A 17,678-nucleotide genomic window follows, 5' to 3' on the forward strand; every position below is an offset into this window, starting at 1 on the left:
CCCTCGATGGCAGCTAGTCTGAGTCTGGCCCAGAGCCAAAGCTCCCAAACCAGAGCAGCCACCTTCAGGTCTCCAGAATCTTCGGGTTCAGCGTTATTCTAGCCCGGCTCCTTGGTCTCCCGGCTGCTGTGGTGGCTCCAGACACAAGCTGCTCCACCCCACCTGCTCCTGGTCGCCCCCACCCTACGCTTCACCACACAGGAACTTTTCGTTCCATGGAGGGCTGATTTTGGCTGTTCAGGCCTTCGGTCATACTGACCCCGATGCCTGCACTGTTGGCCCTGACCACTGCCAGCATCCCCTCCTCCCTCCCACTCCGTGCAGCTCTCAGGCATGAGCTCAGCAGTCATCTCCCACAGAACATCCACCCTGACATCTCAGAAGTCCTGGGCTCCATCACATCCCTGCCCAGCTCCAGGATGGCACATGTGCTCAGGTCACTCCGTTATGAGGATGGAGGGATGGATGGAAAATCCTGGGGGAGGGAGAGGTCAAATGACCAGAAGCACACACAAAGCAGAGGGTGGGGTGGCCAGACCCCAGGCACTCACCTTCTCGGTGACCAGGTCATAGAGCAGGGTGACCACACGCACGGCCAGCACCTCCATGCCCTTCTCTTGGACCAGACTCCTCAGCACCTGCAGCCCCCCCAGCTTCAGGAACTGCTGCTGGGCGTAGGGGAAGTGTCGTAACAACGAGCACAGGGCAAACAGGGCCTGGGGAGAAAAAGATCCTGGTGGGTGAGGGGCCACAGTGACCAGGCCCTGCGGCGGGCACCCAGAGGGGCCCCAAGAGTCCCAGCCCAGCCCCCTTCTCTCTGGCTCCACCCACCACCCTCGGCATTAGCTGCACCCCAGGACCCAAGGCTGAGAGAGGAGAGACATCAGACACCTTCAACATCACCCAGTGGACAAATGGAGGCCCAGGGCAGGAGCTGGGGGCTGAAGCTGGGAGCTGAACCCAGGCCTCAGACACCTCACAGGCTGCCTGGCTGCTTCAGAGAGAGGCCCTTCCCGCCACGCCACCCAGGGATGACCACTCAGGCCCCCAAGGGTTATGAGTGCAGTCTGGAGAAGGACCCTCCTCGCCTTCTAGGTTTCACAGGTGTGCTGAGGTCTGAACAAGAAAAAAGGGCAGAAACACACCTTCTTCTTTGTAGTGAGAGGCTGCTCCGTGGCCAGAATGACCAGCAGTTTCTGCAGGGCTCCCCCCTCAATGGCCTCCACCTGGACCTTTGGGTTGCTGTAGGGAAGAACAAGAAACCATGATTTTGCACCTACTTACCAACCTGGGGGCACGCCCAGCCCGGTAAGGGGGCTGCTGCCACAGCAGCCATCCCTGGTGAAGAACAAAGGGGGCTTCCCCCTCTGGACAGGCTAGGACCTAGCTGGGCAAACAAAACAAAATGATGTGGGTCCACCTGGGTACAGTGGCCTACGGCACAGGCGACAGGGCCCAGGGCCCCAGGCCAGAGTCCACTCCTCATCAGCCAACAGGCTGGCGTGATCTGGGGACGGAAATCTCATTTTAAGATCCCACTACGCTAAATATGCTCCTTCAGGGTCCCTCCAACGGAAAGCCTTCCTCCACGCTCCTCGAGGCAGCCATGCCTGCTCCCCTGCTGCCTCCAGGAATCCAGGAGCATCACGCTCTGGGGAAACTAACGGGGTGTGGAGCTGCAAGGCCTCTTCCACCCCCTCCCCTCCCGGGTGGCGCACACAGACAGAGCGTGGGGAGGAAGGCAGGCAAAAAGAAAGGATCCAGGGAGCCTCTGGTCCTGGGGAGATCCTGACACAGGACCAACCCACCCAGCTGCCTCCTGCCGCGCTCTCCACTCTGTGCCTGTCCCTGCATCCCAGCACAGGGTCTGCCGTGGTGCAAGCCCCGGGCAACAGGGAGGGAGTGAGCTGACACGTGGACAACCGTAACTGCATCAACCAGCAAACGGGCAGCAATGAAACACTCAAAACCCAGGGCTGCCCCTGGAACTCCAGTCCCCGTTCTGGGCTGGAGAAAAGAGTAATGATGAGCTTCAAACAAACATTTCAGGCAAAGCCCTCCCGGATGAAAGGACAGGGGGCCTGAAGGGTGAGACCTCCCCTGGGGCAGTGTGCCAGACAGGGACATGCTGGGAACCATTTGCTTTCTAAGACTAAACTGGTGATGAATTATGGATTGAGAGCCAAGTGCAGGGACCTGCGTAGTCAGGCCCTCGAGGAAGACTGAGATGCCCTTACCAGCAGCTTATAAGGTCTTGGGAAAGGTGGCAGGCAAGTGAAAGCCTGAGACCAGCAGCAAGGAGATGGGGTAGGGGCTGGGCCCGAGGTGAGACGCAAGCACACAGAGGGCCCCGACTCTCTTCCGGGCTCTGGCCACCAAAAAGTACCCTGGAGACCCAAAAAGCACCTGTTTCTCCAAAACCCCACCTCAGCAGGGGGCCCTCACAGCATGGGGAGAATGAGGCAGGATGCTCAAGATACAGACAAATCACAGAGACGACTCCTGGTCCAAAACCCAGAGAAAGGGGAGGCGGACAAGGAGAGAGAGCAGGCAGCTCGGAGGAGAGGCCCTGGCCGGACAGTACAGTCACAGGGCCCAGTGAGTGCCTGACGGCCCACCCTCTACTCCTGCCAGGCAGCAGCCTCAAAGCTCAGTGCAGCCCAAGCACACAGGGCTGGTCTTCCTGCTGTAAAATGGGAGGAGCCTGCACCCCTCCGCATCTCCTCTGCAGAAAGGACACGAGGGTGGGTGCCGGCCTCTCCCACTACAACTTCACTCATGTCTGAAGAGCCGTCTGCAGAAGAGGGCTGGGGTCGCTGGGGAGGAAGGCTGACAGTGCCTCTCCAGACAGGCAGGTGGGCGCTGATGCTGGGAGTCTGGCACTGAGCCTCTCCCCTAGCCCCTGCTCCCACAACTTGAGACAGGCAGCTGCTTCATCAAAGGGTGAGCTAATTAGGGCTGTCTCTGCCATCGTGTGTCTGAGGAACGCTCACCCGCAACAGGCAGGGTCTAGGAAAAGAAGTCAACCACGCTGAGAAAATTCATACAAACGTCAGATGCAGTCTCCCAAGGAAGAGATGGCTAGGAGGCCCAACATCGCATCAGCTTCAGGGAACAGCACAGAGGAGCCCCGTCCCCAGTGGGTCCCCAGAGCAGCACAGACAAGCTCCTTCAAAGACAGCATGTGAAGCCTCGTTCTCGTCTATAGATTTGCTGAGAACAAGACCCAGAGAGGCAACACAGCTCAGGAGCAGAGGTGCCCCCAGGGAGGCCCAGCCTGAGTGGCCCTGGAATGCCTCCCTATCACCAGCCTGGGCAGTGCTAGGGGAGGGGAGAGACACGAAGAAGACTGGTCTCTGCCCCCCACCAGGTCTCAGCTGGTAGAAGGGGAGAGAAGACCCAAACCCCAGAGGGAACCAAAGCACAAACAGTGAAAAAACAGACTACCAGGGGCCAAGGGGAGGGCACGTACTCTGGGCAAATCCCTAGGATCCTCCAGAGGAAGAGTAAGCCAGTGGGAGTAAACAAAAAATGCCCAAAGCTAAGAAGAAACATGGCTTCCCAGTATTTCTGTCCACAGACGCCTGATGTGGGGTAGAAAGGGCCGCACAGCACTGTGCCAGGGAAGATCTAGAGGAAGGCACAGGCCAGGCAGTTAATTGCTCAGAGACGCCCTACGTGCAGAACAGATCCTCGAGGACACTCAGCTTCTTTTCTGCTGCTCAACACTGGCAAGCCAGGCTCCACACATACAAGAGACACCACACCACCATATTCCACTTATAGGCTCCAGAGCGAATAAGTGAATGGCTACGTAACTTTAGGCCCTGCCAGGTGGCTCTGAACCTACAGTCGGTGGGGCTTCAGAGAAAGAACAGGAAAGTCTGGTCTGGAAGAGCCAGCAGGGCTGCCCGAAAGAAGCGAGACTGCAGGAGACTGGGAGGTCAGGTGAGGAAGACAGTCTGTGGACCAGAAGACCAGCATGTGCTCAGGGAACAACATGAGCACGTCTAGAGAGGCTAGGAGACGGTTCAGTGGAGGCTGCCCTGAAGAATCATTGAGAACGGGGCTGAGAGGTGCAGCTGACCCCTGACACAAAGGCAGGTCAGGCTGTGACTGAGCAGGGGAGATGCAGGACCCATAACCTGCCCAGTAAGTGGAACTTGCTTCTGCTTCTCTTTCCTCGACACTTGCAAGGCAAAGTGGGGAGCTGGAAACGTGCCTGCAGGCCACACAGACACAAGAGAGGGCCCAGGAGAAGGGCCTGTGTCAGGACAGTGACCCAGGGGTGGGAGAGGACTTGGAGGGACACTCTGAGGCAGGCCAGCCCACCACTCGCAGGTCAGGCTGGCGCTGTGGTGCAGTGTGTGTCTCTCTCTGCCCAGCGTCCTTTCTCCTCACCAGGCTCTGACATCCTTTCTTCCCTTCCTCCTTTGACTGACTCTCCCACTCCCTGTGGTCCTGATGGGTAAGGGGCCTGTGGCCCAGCACTGGTTCATCATGTTGCCCCTTCACCAGGCCCTCAGTGGGCTGCTGAGGACGGGCCATTAGAGCCCTTCAGTCTTTGACCCTGGAGTCAGGACACAGAAGTTTCTTCTCCACAAGGCAGACAGTGTGCTGCAAGCCAGGGTACCTACAGCCAAGAGCAGCCAGGTTCGTCCCGGCCCCTCTAAATGGAGGGGAGCCCATCCAGAGTAGGAAAGAACAGAGCTCAAACACAGAAGTACACCTGTGAGAAAAAGGGAAAGCCTCGTGCCTACTGCCCCTTGACAGACTCACTTTCATGAGGCAATCAATCTACTCTTTCCCACCTGCAGCCGAGTCCTGAAGACCTGCATGAGTAGAGTAGGACCAGTGGCCAAATGTGGGCCTGTAGCCGAGTATGGCCTTGGCAGCCCTGGGCCTACACCTTGACCAGCTTGAATGAGAGAACCCACGTAACTCTAGGCCCTATGCCAGGGCTCAGGGCTTCAGTGGTTTCATGGACATGCCAGAGACTCCATACAAAACCCTCTGAAAACAGCCTTCTAGTGCTTTCCAGTCAAGGGGCTGAGGCAACACAGCTGGAGGGTGGAAAAGACCAGTCTCACATTTCTAGATGTCACTCAGTCCATCCATCAGGGACAGTAGAGAAGGGCTTCTCTTGAGCAGTCAGCCCTGGAAGGGCAGACACAAACCTGCTCTCAGAGAACCTCTCTCCCGAGAGCTCAGCCCTGGGCTCTGAATGCTCTCTGCTATGTTTTGGGGGAAGAAGTGCCCCAAACAACGCAGAGTGAGGTCTACAGGATGTGCAACGGGCAGGGCCCGGAGAACATTCAGCGAGAACCCTGTAAACAATGGCTGATGGCCTTAGGTGAGTCCCTTTGCTTCAGAGTCTTCACCTGAGGCAGATCTAAAACTACCTTGAGTTAAAGACAGAAAAGCCAGTGAGCACCAAAATGCTAGCCAATACACTGTGACTGGAAGACTGCAATCACAGCACGCTTGCTGTGCGCGTTCTCCGGCCAGACCATATCCTTGAGACCACAGCTTCTCCTCGGCCCAGAGGCCCCAGGCACATGTATGCTGGTCTCAGCCCCTCCCAGTCCAGACTTAGGATCTGAGCTGCAGCCACAGAGCCTGGAGGCGGGCGTGGAGGTGAGGGTGTCTTGCCGCCGGATGATGGGTGTCCTGACAACTGAGGCATTGAGTGAGTTAAAGTGCAGGGGCCTGGCGTGTCTCTCAGCGACATCAGTGGCGCTGGTGTGCTCAAAGTCAACAGAAGGATATTAAGGACGTAGCTCATCTCCCATGAGATAAATGAGAATAAACCTTGTTCAGGGCTAAGCCCGCTGGGCTGAATAAACACCATTAGCACTTGGATTACTGGGATGTTCACAATCAGCAGGCGAGTCAGCTGTCTGAGAGCAGAGGGACAGCAGCAGCTGCTCCTCAGTAAATCCTGGCGTCAGGGGGAGGGGCACTGCAGAAGCGGAAGAGACTGCATTTGCAGAAACCAAACAATTTGGGTTGGGGTGACCAGTGTGGGAACCTGCCAAGGGTCAGAGGTCATGTTTTAGCTAACCAGGCTGAGCAAGTGTCAGGGGGTGTTGAGGGGGTGGTGGAGCTGATCTCAGGGTGGGCAGCCAGGCCTGGCCATGGGGGCTCAGGACAACGCTGCCCGCTTTAGAGGCAGGGAGCGCCTCCTCCCTCCCGGGCACTCAGGATGCAGCTATATAATGTTCAAGGGAATATGGCACCCTTGTTCTAAAACAGGGCTTTCAAGATGGTGAGGGCAGAGCAGTAAGTCAAGTACAGGCCCTCTACCTTGTGGGGTCCTCTGCGATGCACGGGGGCCGTGGAGCAGGCACTGCTCCCAGCGGGGGCGTGTGCCCAGAAACAGGAAATGCACAGAATCTGCTCACCCAGCATGCTCATGGGTGAATCAGAACAGTAAGGGCTAAAAAGGGAGTCTGAATCAGTGGAAAAGGAGAAAAACAGAAAGGGAGAGGACAGGAAATACGGACTGGGTTGATGGCTTCAGTGGGGGCTGAGGAAATACTAAGCTGAGACCCCTGGCGTAGAGCCTGTGTGGTCCAGAGTCACAGCCCAAACCGAGATGTGGGGCCTGTTCACAGCATGCTGGGGAAACAGAGGGTATGTGCTCTCTCATGAGTCCCTGCAATATTTCTAGGTAGGACAATCATTACTCCGTCTTAATAACAGAAGACAAAGCTGCCACTGTTCTGAAAGGCTCTCTGAGAAGATGCTGTGCAGTGGGGAGAGGGGGAAACCTCAGGTTCAATCGTTTGTGATCCTGCCTGATGACGCTGTGTATGCTCAGAGAGAGAAAGGTCCCTTCTCTGATGGCCTCAGCCTGTCTGAGCCCCAGTGAGTGGCCCTGGGTCCCCTGTGAACACAAGAACTTGTAGGATGTGTACTCCCAAAACAGGCTCATTAAGGATCTACACTAGCCTACCACCTAGGGATTAATGTGGTTAAGCAGTCATTAATCAATCAAGACATGGACAGTTATCAGCTTAGAAAAAAACCAAAAACCACATACAACTCTTCCACATGAAAATGAAGCTGCCAGGAGAAATAAAGACACTGAAGCCTGTAATGAGCTTCAAACCATGTAACTGTGGTAGGAACCACGCTGGGCCTCTTAGAAGTTCCATCTGGACATTGAAGAAGAGAAGGGAGTGTCACAGGACCCATTCAAATACAGTCCCCAAACAGATGCCAGTCTCAGAAGCCAGTGTAGGGTGCCCGCAGTCCACCACAATGACACAGCTCACAGGAGCATCTACAGAACATCTTTCCAGACACAAACACTCAGAATGATAACCTGCCCACCCTGGGAGAGAAAAAGGGGGCTCAGAGGAAAGGGTATTGAAGAATCTTCTTGACATCTGGGAGCCCACAGCGCTGCCTCACAGTCACCTGGGGCATTTCCTGCCCCAGCCTTAAATCACTGCAGTATGTGCACGCTAAGTTGCTCAGTTGTGTCTGACTCTTTGAGACCCCATGGACTGTAGCCCACCAGGCTCCTCTGTCCATGGGATTCCCCAGGCAAGAATATGGGAGTGGGTTGCCATGCGCTCCTCCAGGGGATCTCCCCCACCCAGGGATCAAACCTGCACCTCTTGTCTCCTGCACTGGCTGCTGGGCTTTTTTTTTTCTTTTTACCACTAGTGCCACCTGGGAAGTCTAAATCATTTCAGACTGGGCACTAAAAAACTACTATAGAGGGATTTCTCTGGTGGTCCAGTGGCTAAGAGTCCGTGTTCCCAGTGCAGAGGGCCTGGGTTCAATCCCCGGTCAGGAAGCTAGATTCCACAGGCCGCGTCTAAAGAGCCCATCTGCCTCAGCTAAAACCTGGTGCAGCCCAATAAATAAATAAAATTTTTTAAATACCATCGAAAACTGTACAGAAAAATAACAGAAAAGTGGCACAATGAAAAAAGACTTCCATCAAGAGTCACAAACTGGTACCATTTTACTACATTTTCTCTACATATATTTACACATTTTTCCTGAGATCTGAAGCCCCTTTACCCCAAACGTATCAAGTGTGTATTTCCTAAGAACATAACCACAGTAATCAAAATGAGGAAATTAACATGGTGCATGATCTACACATATTCAGATTTTGCCAACTGTCTCCAAAATATCCTTTATTAGGAAAATAATTTTAGTTCAAGGTCCAACCCAGCCCGTACACTATGAATCGAGAAGCATGTCTCCACATCTCCTTTAACTGTGAGGCAGCCTCCCTTGGTCTGTCTTTGTCTTCTTTCCTGACGGTGACAGTTTGGAAGTGCACAGGCCAGTTGCAGAATGTCCCTCAGCCTGAAGCTGATATGTTTTCCTGGTTAGACTGAGCTAGTACGTGTTGGCAGGAGTGACACGAAAGCAACGTCTTATGTTTCTCAGCCCCTCATATAAGGCAGCACGTGACGTCATTCAGGCTCAAGAGTGGCTGAGTTCACTTTGATTACTTGATCATGGTGGTACCTGCCAGCTTTCTCCACTGTAAAGATACTACTTGTCCCTTCGAAACTGACATGTATTTTGCAGGGAGATTCCTTGAGATATGAAGACAATCTGTTCCTCATCAAACTTTTATCCGTTAGTTTTGGAGTTCACTAATGATTTTTATTTAAAATAATTAATCCTCTGCCCCAAGGCCATCTGTTCCTAATATCTGAGGCCATATTCAAGCTTTTGGTAGTAGTATCACAAAACTGACTCACACTGGGCCTGCCGAGGTCGAATCCCTGAAGGCTGTTCCTATCACCCTCTGATGAGGCAAGGGTTCCCCAACACGGCCCTGAATACAAGCAGAGCAGGTAAAAAGCCAGTTATAAATGGTATGGGTGGACTGACACCATATATTTGTTCCTGCATGGTAAGATTTTAAAAAATACAAAACAATGAATGTGGGTTATTTATAAAATTAAAAATTTAGTAACAGCCAAATTTAAAATGTCACTTTGCTATGTGTTTGGACAAACACTTCTGAAATGCAGGTTCCCTCTTTGTCTACAACATTGAGTCTTAACTTCTAGGCTGGTAAATTTTTCTAAAAAAGACATCAGAGTTAGGAGGCAGCATGGGAGTCTTCTGGGGTGCTGACAAAGTTCCATTTCTTGACTCAGGTGGTAGTTACACGGGTATATTCACTTTTAAAAAGTCATCAAGTGATATACATAAGATGAATGTACTATTTTAGAAGGAAGAGAAGGAGGAAGGAAGGGATATGAAGCTTTATATCAGTCTATTTTCATGGAACCCACACTAACTCCAAGAGATCATCTCTCTTTAGAAATGCTCATAAATGAGGTCTCAAAACTTGCCTTGTTATTCTGAAAAGCGAAACAGCTACCATGTCTGCTCACTCCTCTCTCAGTGATGCTTAAACATCCATATGTGCACAGTCTCATGATGATATCCATGAGCTTTCATTTGATTTTTCAGACCTTAATTAATTTTAAGAAGCCAGTGGCTCTTCTCCCTCCTTCCTCAAGTTCTCTTAACCATGTTTGCTTTACTCTTTCTGGCAGGAGGGCCATTCTCCTTTAAAGAGAAGTGAAGACGTAAAACAGGATGGCAATGAGCCTGGCTGGGCAGGCGGCCCAGCGTGCTCCCTGTCATTTCTTACTCCGAACCCCAACTGCTCAGGCAGGCCTGGGCTCTCAGCACCTCAGTCATGACAGTGCTCTCGGAGAGCTACACCTTTTGTTCTCTGTTTGTTCTTGGTTAGAGGCCCCTTTATCATCTTTTAGACAAAGCTCAACACTAACAACTCCCCAAGTGGCCTTATTGGTCTGAATAGGTGTCTCCTCTCTGTTCCTTGCAGTAATCACTTGGACTGTACTAAGCACATTTCATTGTTCAGACTATGAGTCATCCTTCCCTTCAAAGCCCTTGCCCAGACATATCTGCTTTTCCCTGGACCTTCTAAAATCTGCTTTCCCTCAAACTCAGAGTTCTGTATTTCCCTTGGTTTCTCTGAACATGGCCACTTTCTACTAAAGTTTCCAACACCTTCACTTCACCAAACAAATCATTCGTGACACTCAGAAAACCATTTCAATGAAGCCCTTTTCCTTAACCTTCTGAGGGATAAAACTATTAGAAAAGTGAGTTAAGAAATAAAGCAATTAAAAATTGATGAGATTCATGTTTTTTTGCAGAAGGAGGTTTTCCCAAGGGTCCAGATATATAAAGACCCATAGCACCACACCAACCTGCTTCTGCACCAAGTTTTATTATCTCAATGCAAAAACCCTCTCCTACACTAAGGGTGAATAGCTGACATCCCAGCATGGTTTTGGTGATCTAGGAGCCAGCGATCGGGACTTTCGTCTTATCAAAAAGCCCAAACTCAAAAAGCAAATACTGAGTGAAAGCTGCTCTGGAGTCAGAGAGACCCAAGTGCAAGTTCTAGTTCCAGCATTTTCAAGCTGTGTGGCTGCAACATGTTAATAAACCTCTTCAGACCTCAGTTTCTTCATCTATAAAATAGGAATTAATAATATTTATCTCATGAGATTGCTGTGGGTATGAAGTGTGATAATATATAAAGAGATTAGCACACTTCCTGGCACATACCAAGCATTCAAATAACAGTTTTAATCATAATATATTGTACTTTAATGAAAATTACTGTTCTTACCTTTCTGCTAAGAAAGGCAAAGTGCCTGGGTTTTCAGGCTTCTCAGAAGTGGGAGGGGCTACCTGCGGTACAGGACAAAGAAGAAGGTAATACCTCCACTGAGGAGCCTTGGATTCTCATTCCCAGCTCCTCTGGCTAGACAGACAAGGCCAGTACAGGAAGAATTCATTGGGGAGAAGTGTAATTAACAAGCTAGAGGGAGAGACAGGGAGGAAGGATCAAAGAAGCTAATTAGAACTGGCTAAAGGGAGGCCCTGCTTATTTAACTTATATGCAGAGTACATCATGAGAAACGCTGGACTGGAAGAAGCACAAGCTGGAATCAAGATTGCCGGGAGAAATATCAACGACCTCAGATATGCAGATGACACCACCCTTATGGCAGAAAGTGAAGAACAACTAAAGAGCCTCTTGATGAAAATGAAAGAGGAGAGTGAAAAACTTGGCTTAAAACTCAACATTCAGAAAACTAAGATCATGGCATCCAGTCCCATCACTTCATGGCAAACAGATGGGGAAAACAGTCGCTGACTTTATTTTTTGGGCTCCAAAATCACTGAAGATGGTGATTGCAGCCATGAAATTAAAAGATGCTTACTCCTTGGAAGGAAAGTTATGACCAGCCTAGACAGCATATTAAAAAGCAGAGACATTACTTTGTCAACAAAGGTCTGTCTAGTCAAGGCTATGGTTTTTCCAATAGTCATGTATGGATGTGAAAGTTGGACTATAAAAAAAAGCTGAGCGCCGAAGAATTGATGCTTTTGAACTGTGGTGTTGGAGAAGACTCTTGAGAATCCCTTAGACCGCACAGAGATCCAACCAGTCCATTCTAAAGGAAATCAGTCCTGGGTGTTCATTGGAAAGACTGATGTTGAAGCTGAAACTCCAATACTTTGGCCATCTGATGTGAAGAGCTGACTCATCTGAAAAGACCCTGATGCTGGGAAAGATTGAGGGCAGGAGGAGAAGGGGACGACAGAGGATGAGATGGCTGGATGGCATCACCAACTCAATGGACATGGGTTTGGGTGGACTCTGGGAGTTGGTGATGGACAGGGAGGCCTGGCATTTTGTGGTTCATGGGGTTGCAAAGAGTTGAACACAACTGAGCGACTGAACTGAACTGAAAGGGAGGCCACAGAGTAGGGAACATGAAAGAGAGAGAGCTAAAGGGAAATTATCTGCGGCCTTATAGATATTCAACAAATGTCTCCCATAACTGTCTCAGTCTGAGAGAAGCAAGGTGGGATCAACAAAGTTAAACAGAATGAAATTTAGGCTTAATCATATGGGAAGTTTTCACAGTGAGATTTATCAAGTCTATCAGAGAACCCAGAGTGGGTGTGAGATGGGTCTATAACAGCTCCCCTAAGTGCTAAAGGCTGACAAGAGCAAACAAGTTGGTCTGGCACCATATGAGCACCCCAGAAGGACCACTGGCCATCCTTGTTCCAAGGTGCAGGCAATACACCTTCTCAACAGGCCTTTAGTGGCTCGGGAGGAACTTTCTTACTCACTTAAATTCCGCTCTCAAGAGTTCTGAGACATGTGCTGGGAAATCACTCACCTTCCCTCCCAACCGCCTCATCTCCTCAATCAGAGCCAATGGAATTAAGCAAAGCCTATCTTGCTTTTGCCACACAACTGCAGAAATGTTTATGAATGAGCCATCTCTCGATAGTAAAAGGAAAGGCAACGATCGTGGGATGGTCTATAGCAGAAAATGACAACACTGAAATGCTTCACTTCCAGGATTTGGAAGTCGTATAGACTACAAATCTCTCTGCTGTGCAACATACATAACAAGTCCCCAAAATATCCTTTGTTTGCTGAGGTTCTGCTTAGATATTTAAGGTTTCTGACAGTTTAAATATGGTGAACAATATGGTGAACCACCCAAATATTTTGCATTATTGGTATTTGGAAAGATCTTTGTGAACAATTAGTTCCAGCTCCAAGAGGCAAGAACAGCCTCAAGAGAGGCAAGGCTCCTCCTGGCTTTCCATGGAGGCGGATCAACATGGCCTCCTGGTCCAGCTCTATCTCATACAGCCAATCTCATGGCTCGAGCGACTGTGGGACCATGTGCCCCAGCCACTTCTATCCACTTTCTCCTCTGTAACAGAGGAAGAAACCGGATGGAGTGGGTCTGCAGACTCCCTGGCCAGGCTCAAGGCTCACCAGGGCTCCTCCAGGTTAAGAAAGACACAGAGCTTCCCTGATGCAGGAACAAAGCTGGGAGGACTAGTCTTGCCCAAAGCCTTTGTGCCTGTTTGACCAGATACTGAAATGGGAACCTAAAAGGAAAGTAAAGACTTCCCATTCTGTGGAGATCTTTAAACACTGGAGAACAGCCCCAATTACTCAGAGCTTCCAGAGACAGAATGATGGATGGTTTCGTTTGTGAGCATGCTATTTGTCTGAGGCTCTTTGTCCAGTCAGCTGGTCGACAAATCTTGACTGAGCCCAGAGTGCACAGGGTCCTCAGCTAAGCATCTTGGGGCCAAAGGAAGAATGAAAATAGTTCCTGCCCCTAATTAGACAAAATTAACAGCCGACAGAAACATGCAGAGAGGGACTCTATTAGACAAGTAACTATGCAAGAGGGGGCTTCAATATTAGGTGTACTGTAATCTGAAAAATGGAGGGCTTGACCAGGAAGATACCCTAGAATGATCTCAGCAAGAGCAAAAGCCTCAGCTCGGAGGAGAAAGGCTAAAAGTCTGCATGTATTTATTACCCAATGAATTCAGATAAAAATCTACTTTCTTTGTTTCCTTCAAAGAAAATGTTAAGAATCACCTTCCACAGACCCTTTAAACTCTTTTACTAATAAGTCATTAAAAAGGCCTTCTGTTAGAAGCATTCTAATGACAACAAAAAAGTTACACTCATAAAATAGTTAATGTCAAAATGTAAATGGTTTGTTTAAGATTCAGCAATTGTTGCTGAATCAAACACAGAATCTCTATGGCTTGGGAAATAGCAAGGGAAACAAAAGGCTTGACAATTTAGTGCTCATTAAAGCCTGTCTGGCTGAATTTTAGATTGCAACTTAAAGGAAAAAAAACATTAAACCAGTTCAAGTGTGAACTGACATATGCACAGCAGTCTTCAGCTGCCTGCAAATGGGGCAAGGACACAATCTGGAATGTGACTTTTACACACCAAGGGTGTGGGTGAGTATGATCCCACATCCAGGGTACAGGGGTAGAGTCAGAGATGAGCAGAACCCCAGAAAAAAAGCACTGGGACAAGAGCCCAGACTCCCACTGGGCTTGAGTTCATTCACCATGGTGGAGAAGCTCAAGCCCAGTTAGCTCTTTCCTGCAGGAAGGCTAAGGGGCTTAAGGACAGCCAAGTGCTAGGCTGGGGATCATTTTTGCTTGGGAGAAGTGGGAAAGCCTAAGTTTTTCCTCTCTTCCTGGCCTGGCATGTCAGCCACAGTGGGACTCCTATCTCAATAAATCTAATTGACTTTGTGACCCTTACTGGCCTCAACTCTGGTCTTAGAAATAGTTCTTTTTGGTATGTTTGTGGGGTGCTGAGCAGAACCTTCGTCTAAATTCTCCTGCTCACTGGGCAATAAAAGTGCTTAAAATCTTACCATCTGGGGTTTGTTTCTTTGAGTCTTAAAGGTCCTCTATTAAAATGCCACTGTCCCAATCACGTGCAAGTAGGGTGACCACATAATTTATTGTCCAAACTGGGACATTTTTAAGAGTGGAAAGAAGCACTAGCAATTACTGCACTGGGAAAAGAGGCATAAACAGAACATATGGTCACCCTCAGTATAAGGTTTTGTGTTAAATTCTATGAGTATACAAAGGTGAATTAAAAAAAACAACCTTCCATTGTCCTGGACACTAAGCTGAGGAGCAAAGAACACCGAGAACAGAACAAGGCTAGGTACCTACAGGAGAGCGACACTGACAACCCAGAGGGAAACATCATGGTAGAATATAAGGAGGTAACTTCACGAAACTTTATAAAAACCATGGGCTCTGGAGCCCATGATCTGAACTGGAACCTTGGACCTCCTTTCTGCTGCTGCTGCTGCTAAGTCGCTTCAGTTGTGTCCGACTCTGTGCGACCCCACAGACGGCAGCCCACCAGGCTCCCCTGTCCCTGGGATTCTCCAGGCAAGAACACTGGAGTGGGTTGCCATTTCCTTCTCCAATGCATGAAAGTGAAAAGTGAAAGGGAAGTCGCTCAGTCATGTCTGACTCTTAGCGACCCCATGGACCGCAGCCCACCAGGCTCCTCCATCCACGGGATTTTCCAGGCAAGGACCTCCTTTCTGCTTAACTGTAATTAAACTACCTTTGCCCGAACTTCTTCATCTGTAAAGTAAGGATTGTTTCATTGGAAGGATTAAACAAGGTATCCAACGTAACAGTGCCTGGCACATACTATTCGACAGGTTGAATACTATTAGCATCATCAGGACCAGCCCTCTACTTAAAGACTGCCCCAGCAGAAGGTGGAGAGAGGAGTCAGGAAGACAGAAAACACTGCAAGGGCAGACTGGGCTTTTTTCCTTATAAACTAATACTCCACGGCTGAGCTTCAACTGCAGCAGCTCCTGAAGAGTACTGATGACTTTGCGTTCCTGGTCTCAGACTCCACACACAGCTATCGCTCCACCCCAACTCCAAGAGGCACACGCCATCCACTGTTCCCTCAGAGCAGACCACAGAGAGGAGGCCCTCTCCAAACTGAGTGAGCTCCGTCCTGACTGCCTGAGATAATGCCATCTACTGAGTAGTGGTGCATTCTCCTAGGCCTCTGTGACAGCAGAAATGCAAAAGATAAGGGCAGCCCCTCATAGTCATTAGGAGAATAGATTCTGGGGTTCTAACACTTAACAAGAATTAAATGCTTTTCAAATATTAAGTCACATAATTGTCACTATAACTCTATGGGGCAAACATTATTATTACCCCCATTTTACAAATTAATAAGCTGAGTCAGGGAAAGTTAAGTAGCTTTTTTCTCAAGGTCACATAGCTAATAAGTGGCTGAGGCCTGAAAGCTCAAGAACAGGAGCCAAGAGACATGGATTCCACTGGGGCTACACCACACACTATCAAAAAGTCCTGAACTTATATGAACTTTACTTCTATTATTTGTCAAGAAGCTGAGTTACTTAACCAAGGGGTCTGTTTTTCAGGATCAAACAATACAGGGTGACTGAAAGCACTGTAAAAGTATTTAAGACATTATGCTGCCATTGCCAACATCTGCTATCATTTAGTCCTGGAGAGCTGGACAGTTTGGAGAAGGAATCTGGCCCCTCACTATTCTCCCGTCCATAGGACCCTGGACACTCTGGCTCAAAGTAAAGCAGGAATTATACTAATGCCATGATTTTTAAAGTGTGGTCTCTGGACCAGCAGTACCAGCATCACCTGGGAACAAGGGTAAGGTAAAAATTCTCAGGCCCCAACCCAAACTTTGTGAATCAGAAACTTTGGGGATGGGGGCTGGAAATCTGTATTTTAACAAGTCTTCCTAGTGCTAATGCCTGATTACATCTCAGAACAACTACGCTGGAATGTCCCTGGAGAGATGACAGGCTGGGCTCTATCCAGCCCTGGCCAGGGGAAGCTTGCTTCAGGGGCCTGTGGCAGAGCCCAGCTTCTGCAAGAAGACCCAGGCCCCAAGGGCCACTGCCAAGAAGATGAAAAGCTCCCAATAAAACCCAGACCTACATGGCCACACTGATCAAAATACAATAAAGAAGAAAGTGAGAAATCTGACAAAAGGAAAACACAGCTTCGGTGGGGGACAAAATACAACAATCTTCCGTGGGAGATGAGAAGCATAAAAGGCATGTTAGATGTTCAAAGAACCAAATGTCGAAACGACAAAAAATATGAGAACAAAGACAAAGTGCGGACATCAATACCACATGGGCCTCGTCTAATGACGGCAGAGCAGGAGACCCCAGTCCCCCAGATGCAGCCTGCTCTTCCCCACCCCCAACATGACAGTCCATATCAACAGTCTTGAAGAAAAATAATACCAGCAATTAGTCACTGAATCTTGCTTGCTGGAATGAAGAAAAGCAGAGGCTCTGGTGAGAAAAGCTTGGCTAAGAAGGCCATGCAGACTGGGGGCGGTAGCAAGATCATTAAGGGAGAAGGCCTGTGGGGTGTTCCTGGCAGTCTTTGATGCCTGCCAAGTCTTAACCTGGAAGGGAAAACGGAGGGCCTGGCCATGAGGCTATAATGAGCTCCAAACCGGGCCTGCATCCAGAAGGCCTTTTATATGGGCTTGGGCCAGAGGTGGGGGGTGGGGAGGCCTCAACCACTGTAGCAGGCCCAGCCCTGGGCTGTGGGTTCCTTGGAGGATGAGGCAGTAGAACGCAGAGCCTCTGACCCAAGTGTCTCCACACAGAAAGCCTATCTGGCCACACACATGTGCCCCCAAGGAATTAGTGACACACCCTCAGCGTTTCCATTCAGGAACCCGCTGAAAACGAGTCCATGTGAAAACAAAAACTGACTTCCTCCCACAATGAATTTCTCAGCTCAAATGTGCAACAATCACCACTGCCTCTGCCTGGAGTGTCCTCCCCCAAACACTCCCCATCCCTGCCCCCAGCTTCATCAGGCTAGTCCTTATTCCTCCAGGTCTCTCTCCAACCGTTTCCTCAGAGAAGCCTTCAGTGACCACCTCCCACACAGGGCCCCTGCTATGCATTCCTGGGACCCCTTCACTCAACAGACTTGGTCAAAGTCTACCTCCCTACTAAATCGTCACCACCCTCAAGGACATGGACTATGCCTTGCTGCCTATTCACCTGTAACCTCACTCTCTAGATGGTCTAGCCCAATGGCCGGTACTCAATGAGCAGCAGCTGCCTAAAAGGATAAGGCTGGCTTGGTGTCACTCCCCTGCTGGGACACTGAGGCCTGGGTGGTCTGGCCCTATAACTAGGGATGTAGATGGGTTGGACACACGACCTCCTTCCCATTATGAGCAGCTTACCCATGGCAAGGGCTCA

General features: G+C 49.8%; 1 protein-coding gene across 6 annotated transcripts in view; it reads right to left on the reverse strand.

Annotated features, from left to right (window-relative positions):
• The window catches only part of SIL1 (SIL1 nucleotide exchange factor), a 257,385-nt gene that overhangs the window by 3,698 nt on the left and 236,009 nt on the right, over positions 1-17,678 (reverse strand). For all 6 annotated transcript variants that reach the window (XM_069592170.1, XM_069592169.1, XM_069592173.1 and 3 more), the window contains 2 exons: positions 1,146-1,242; positions 552-716 (listed from right to left, as the gene is read on the reverse strand). In XM_069592170.1, the coding sequence (XP_069448271.1) occupies positions 552-716; positions 1,146-1,242 (262 nt within the window). The remainder of the gene's footprint in view (positions 1-551; positions 717-1,145; positions 1,243-17,678) is intronic.

The sequence above is a fragment of the Ovis canadensis genome, chromosome 5, assembly GCF_042477335.2.
Source record: "Ovis canadensis isolate MfBH-ARS-UI-01 breed Bighorn chromosome 5, ARS-UI_OviCan_v2, whole genome shotgun sequence".
Lineage (NCBI taxonomy): Eukaryota > Metazoa > Chordata > Mammalia > Artiodactyla > Bovidae > Ovis > Ovis canadensis.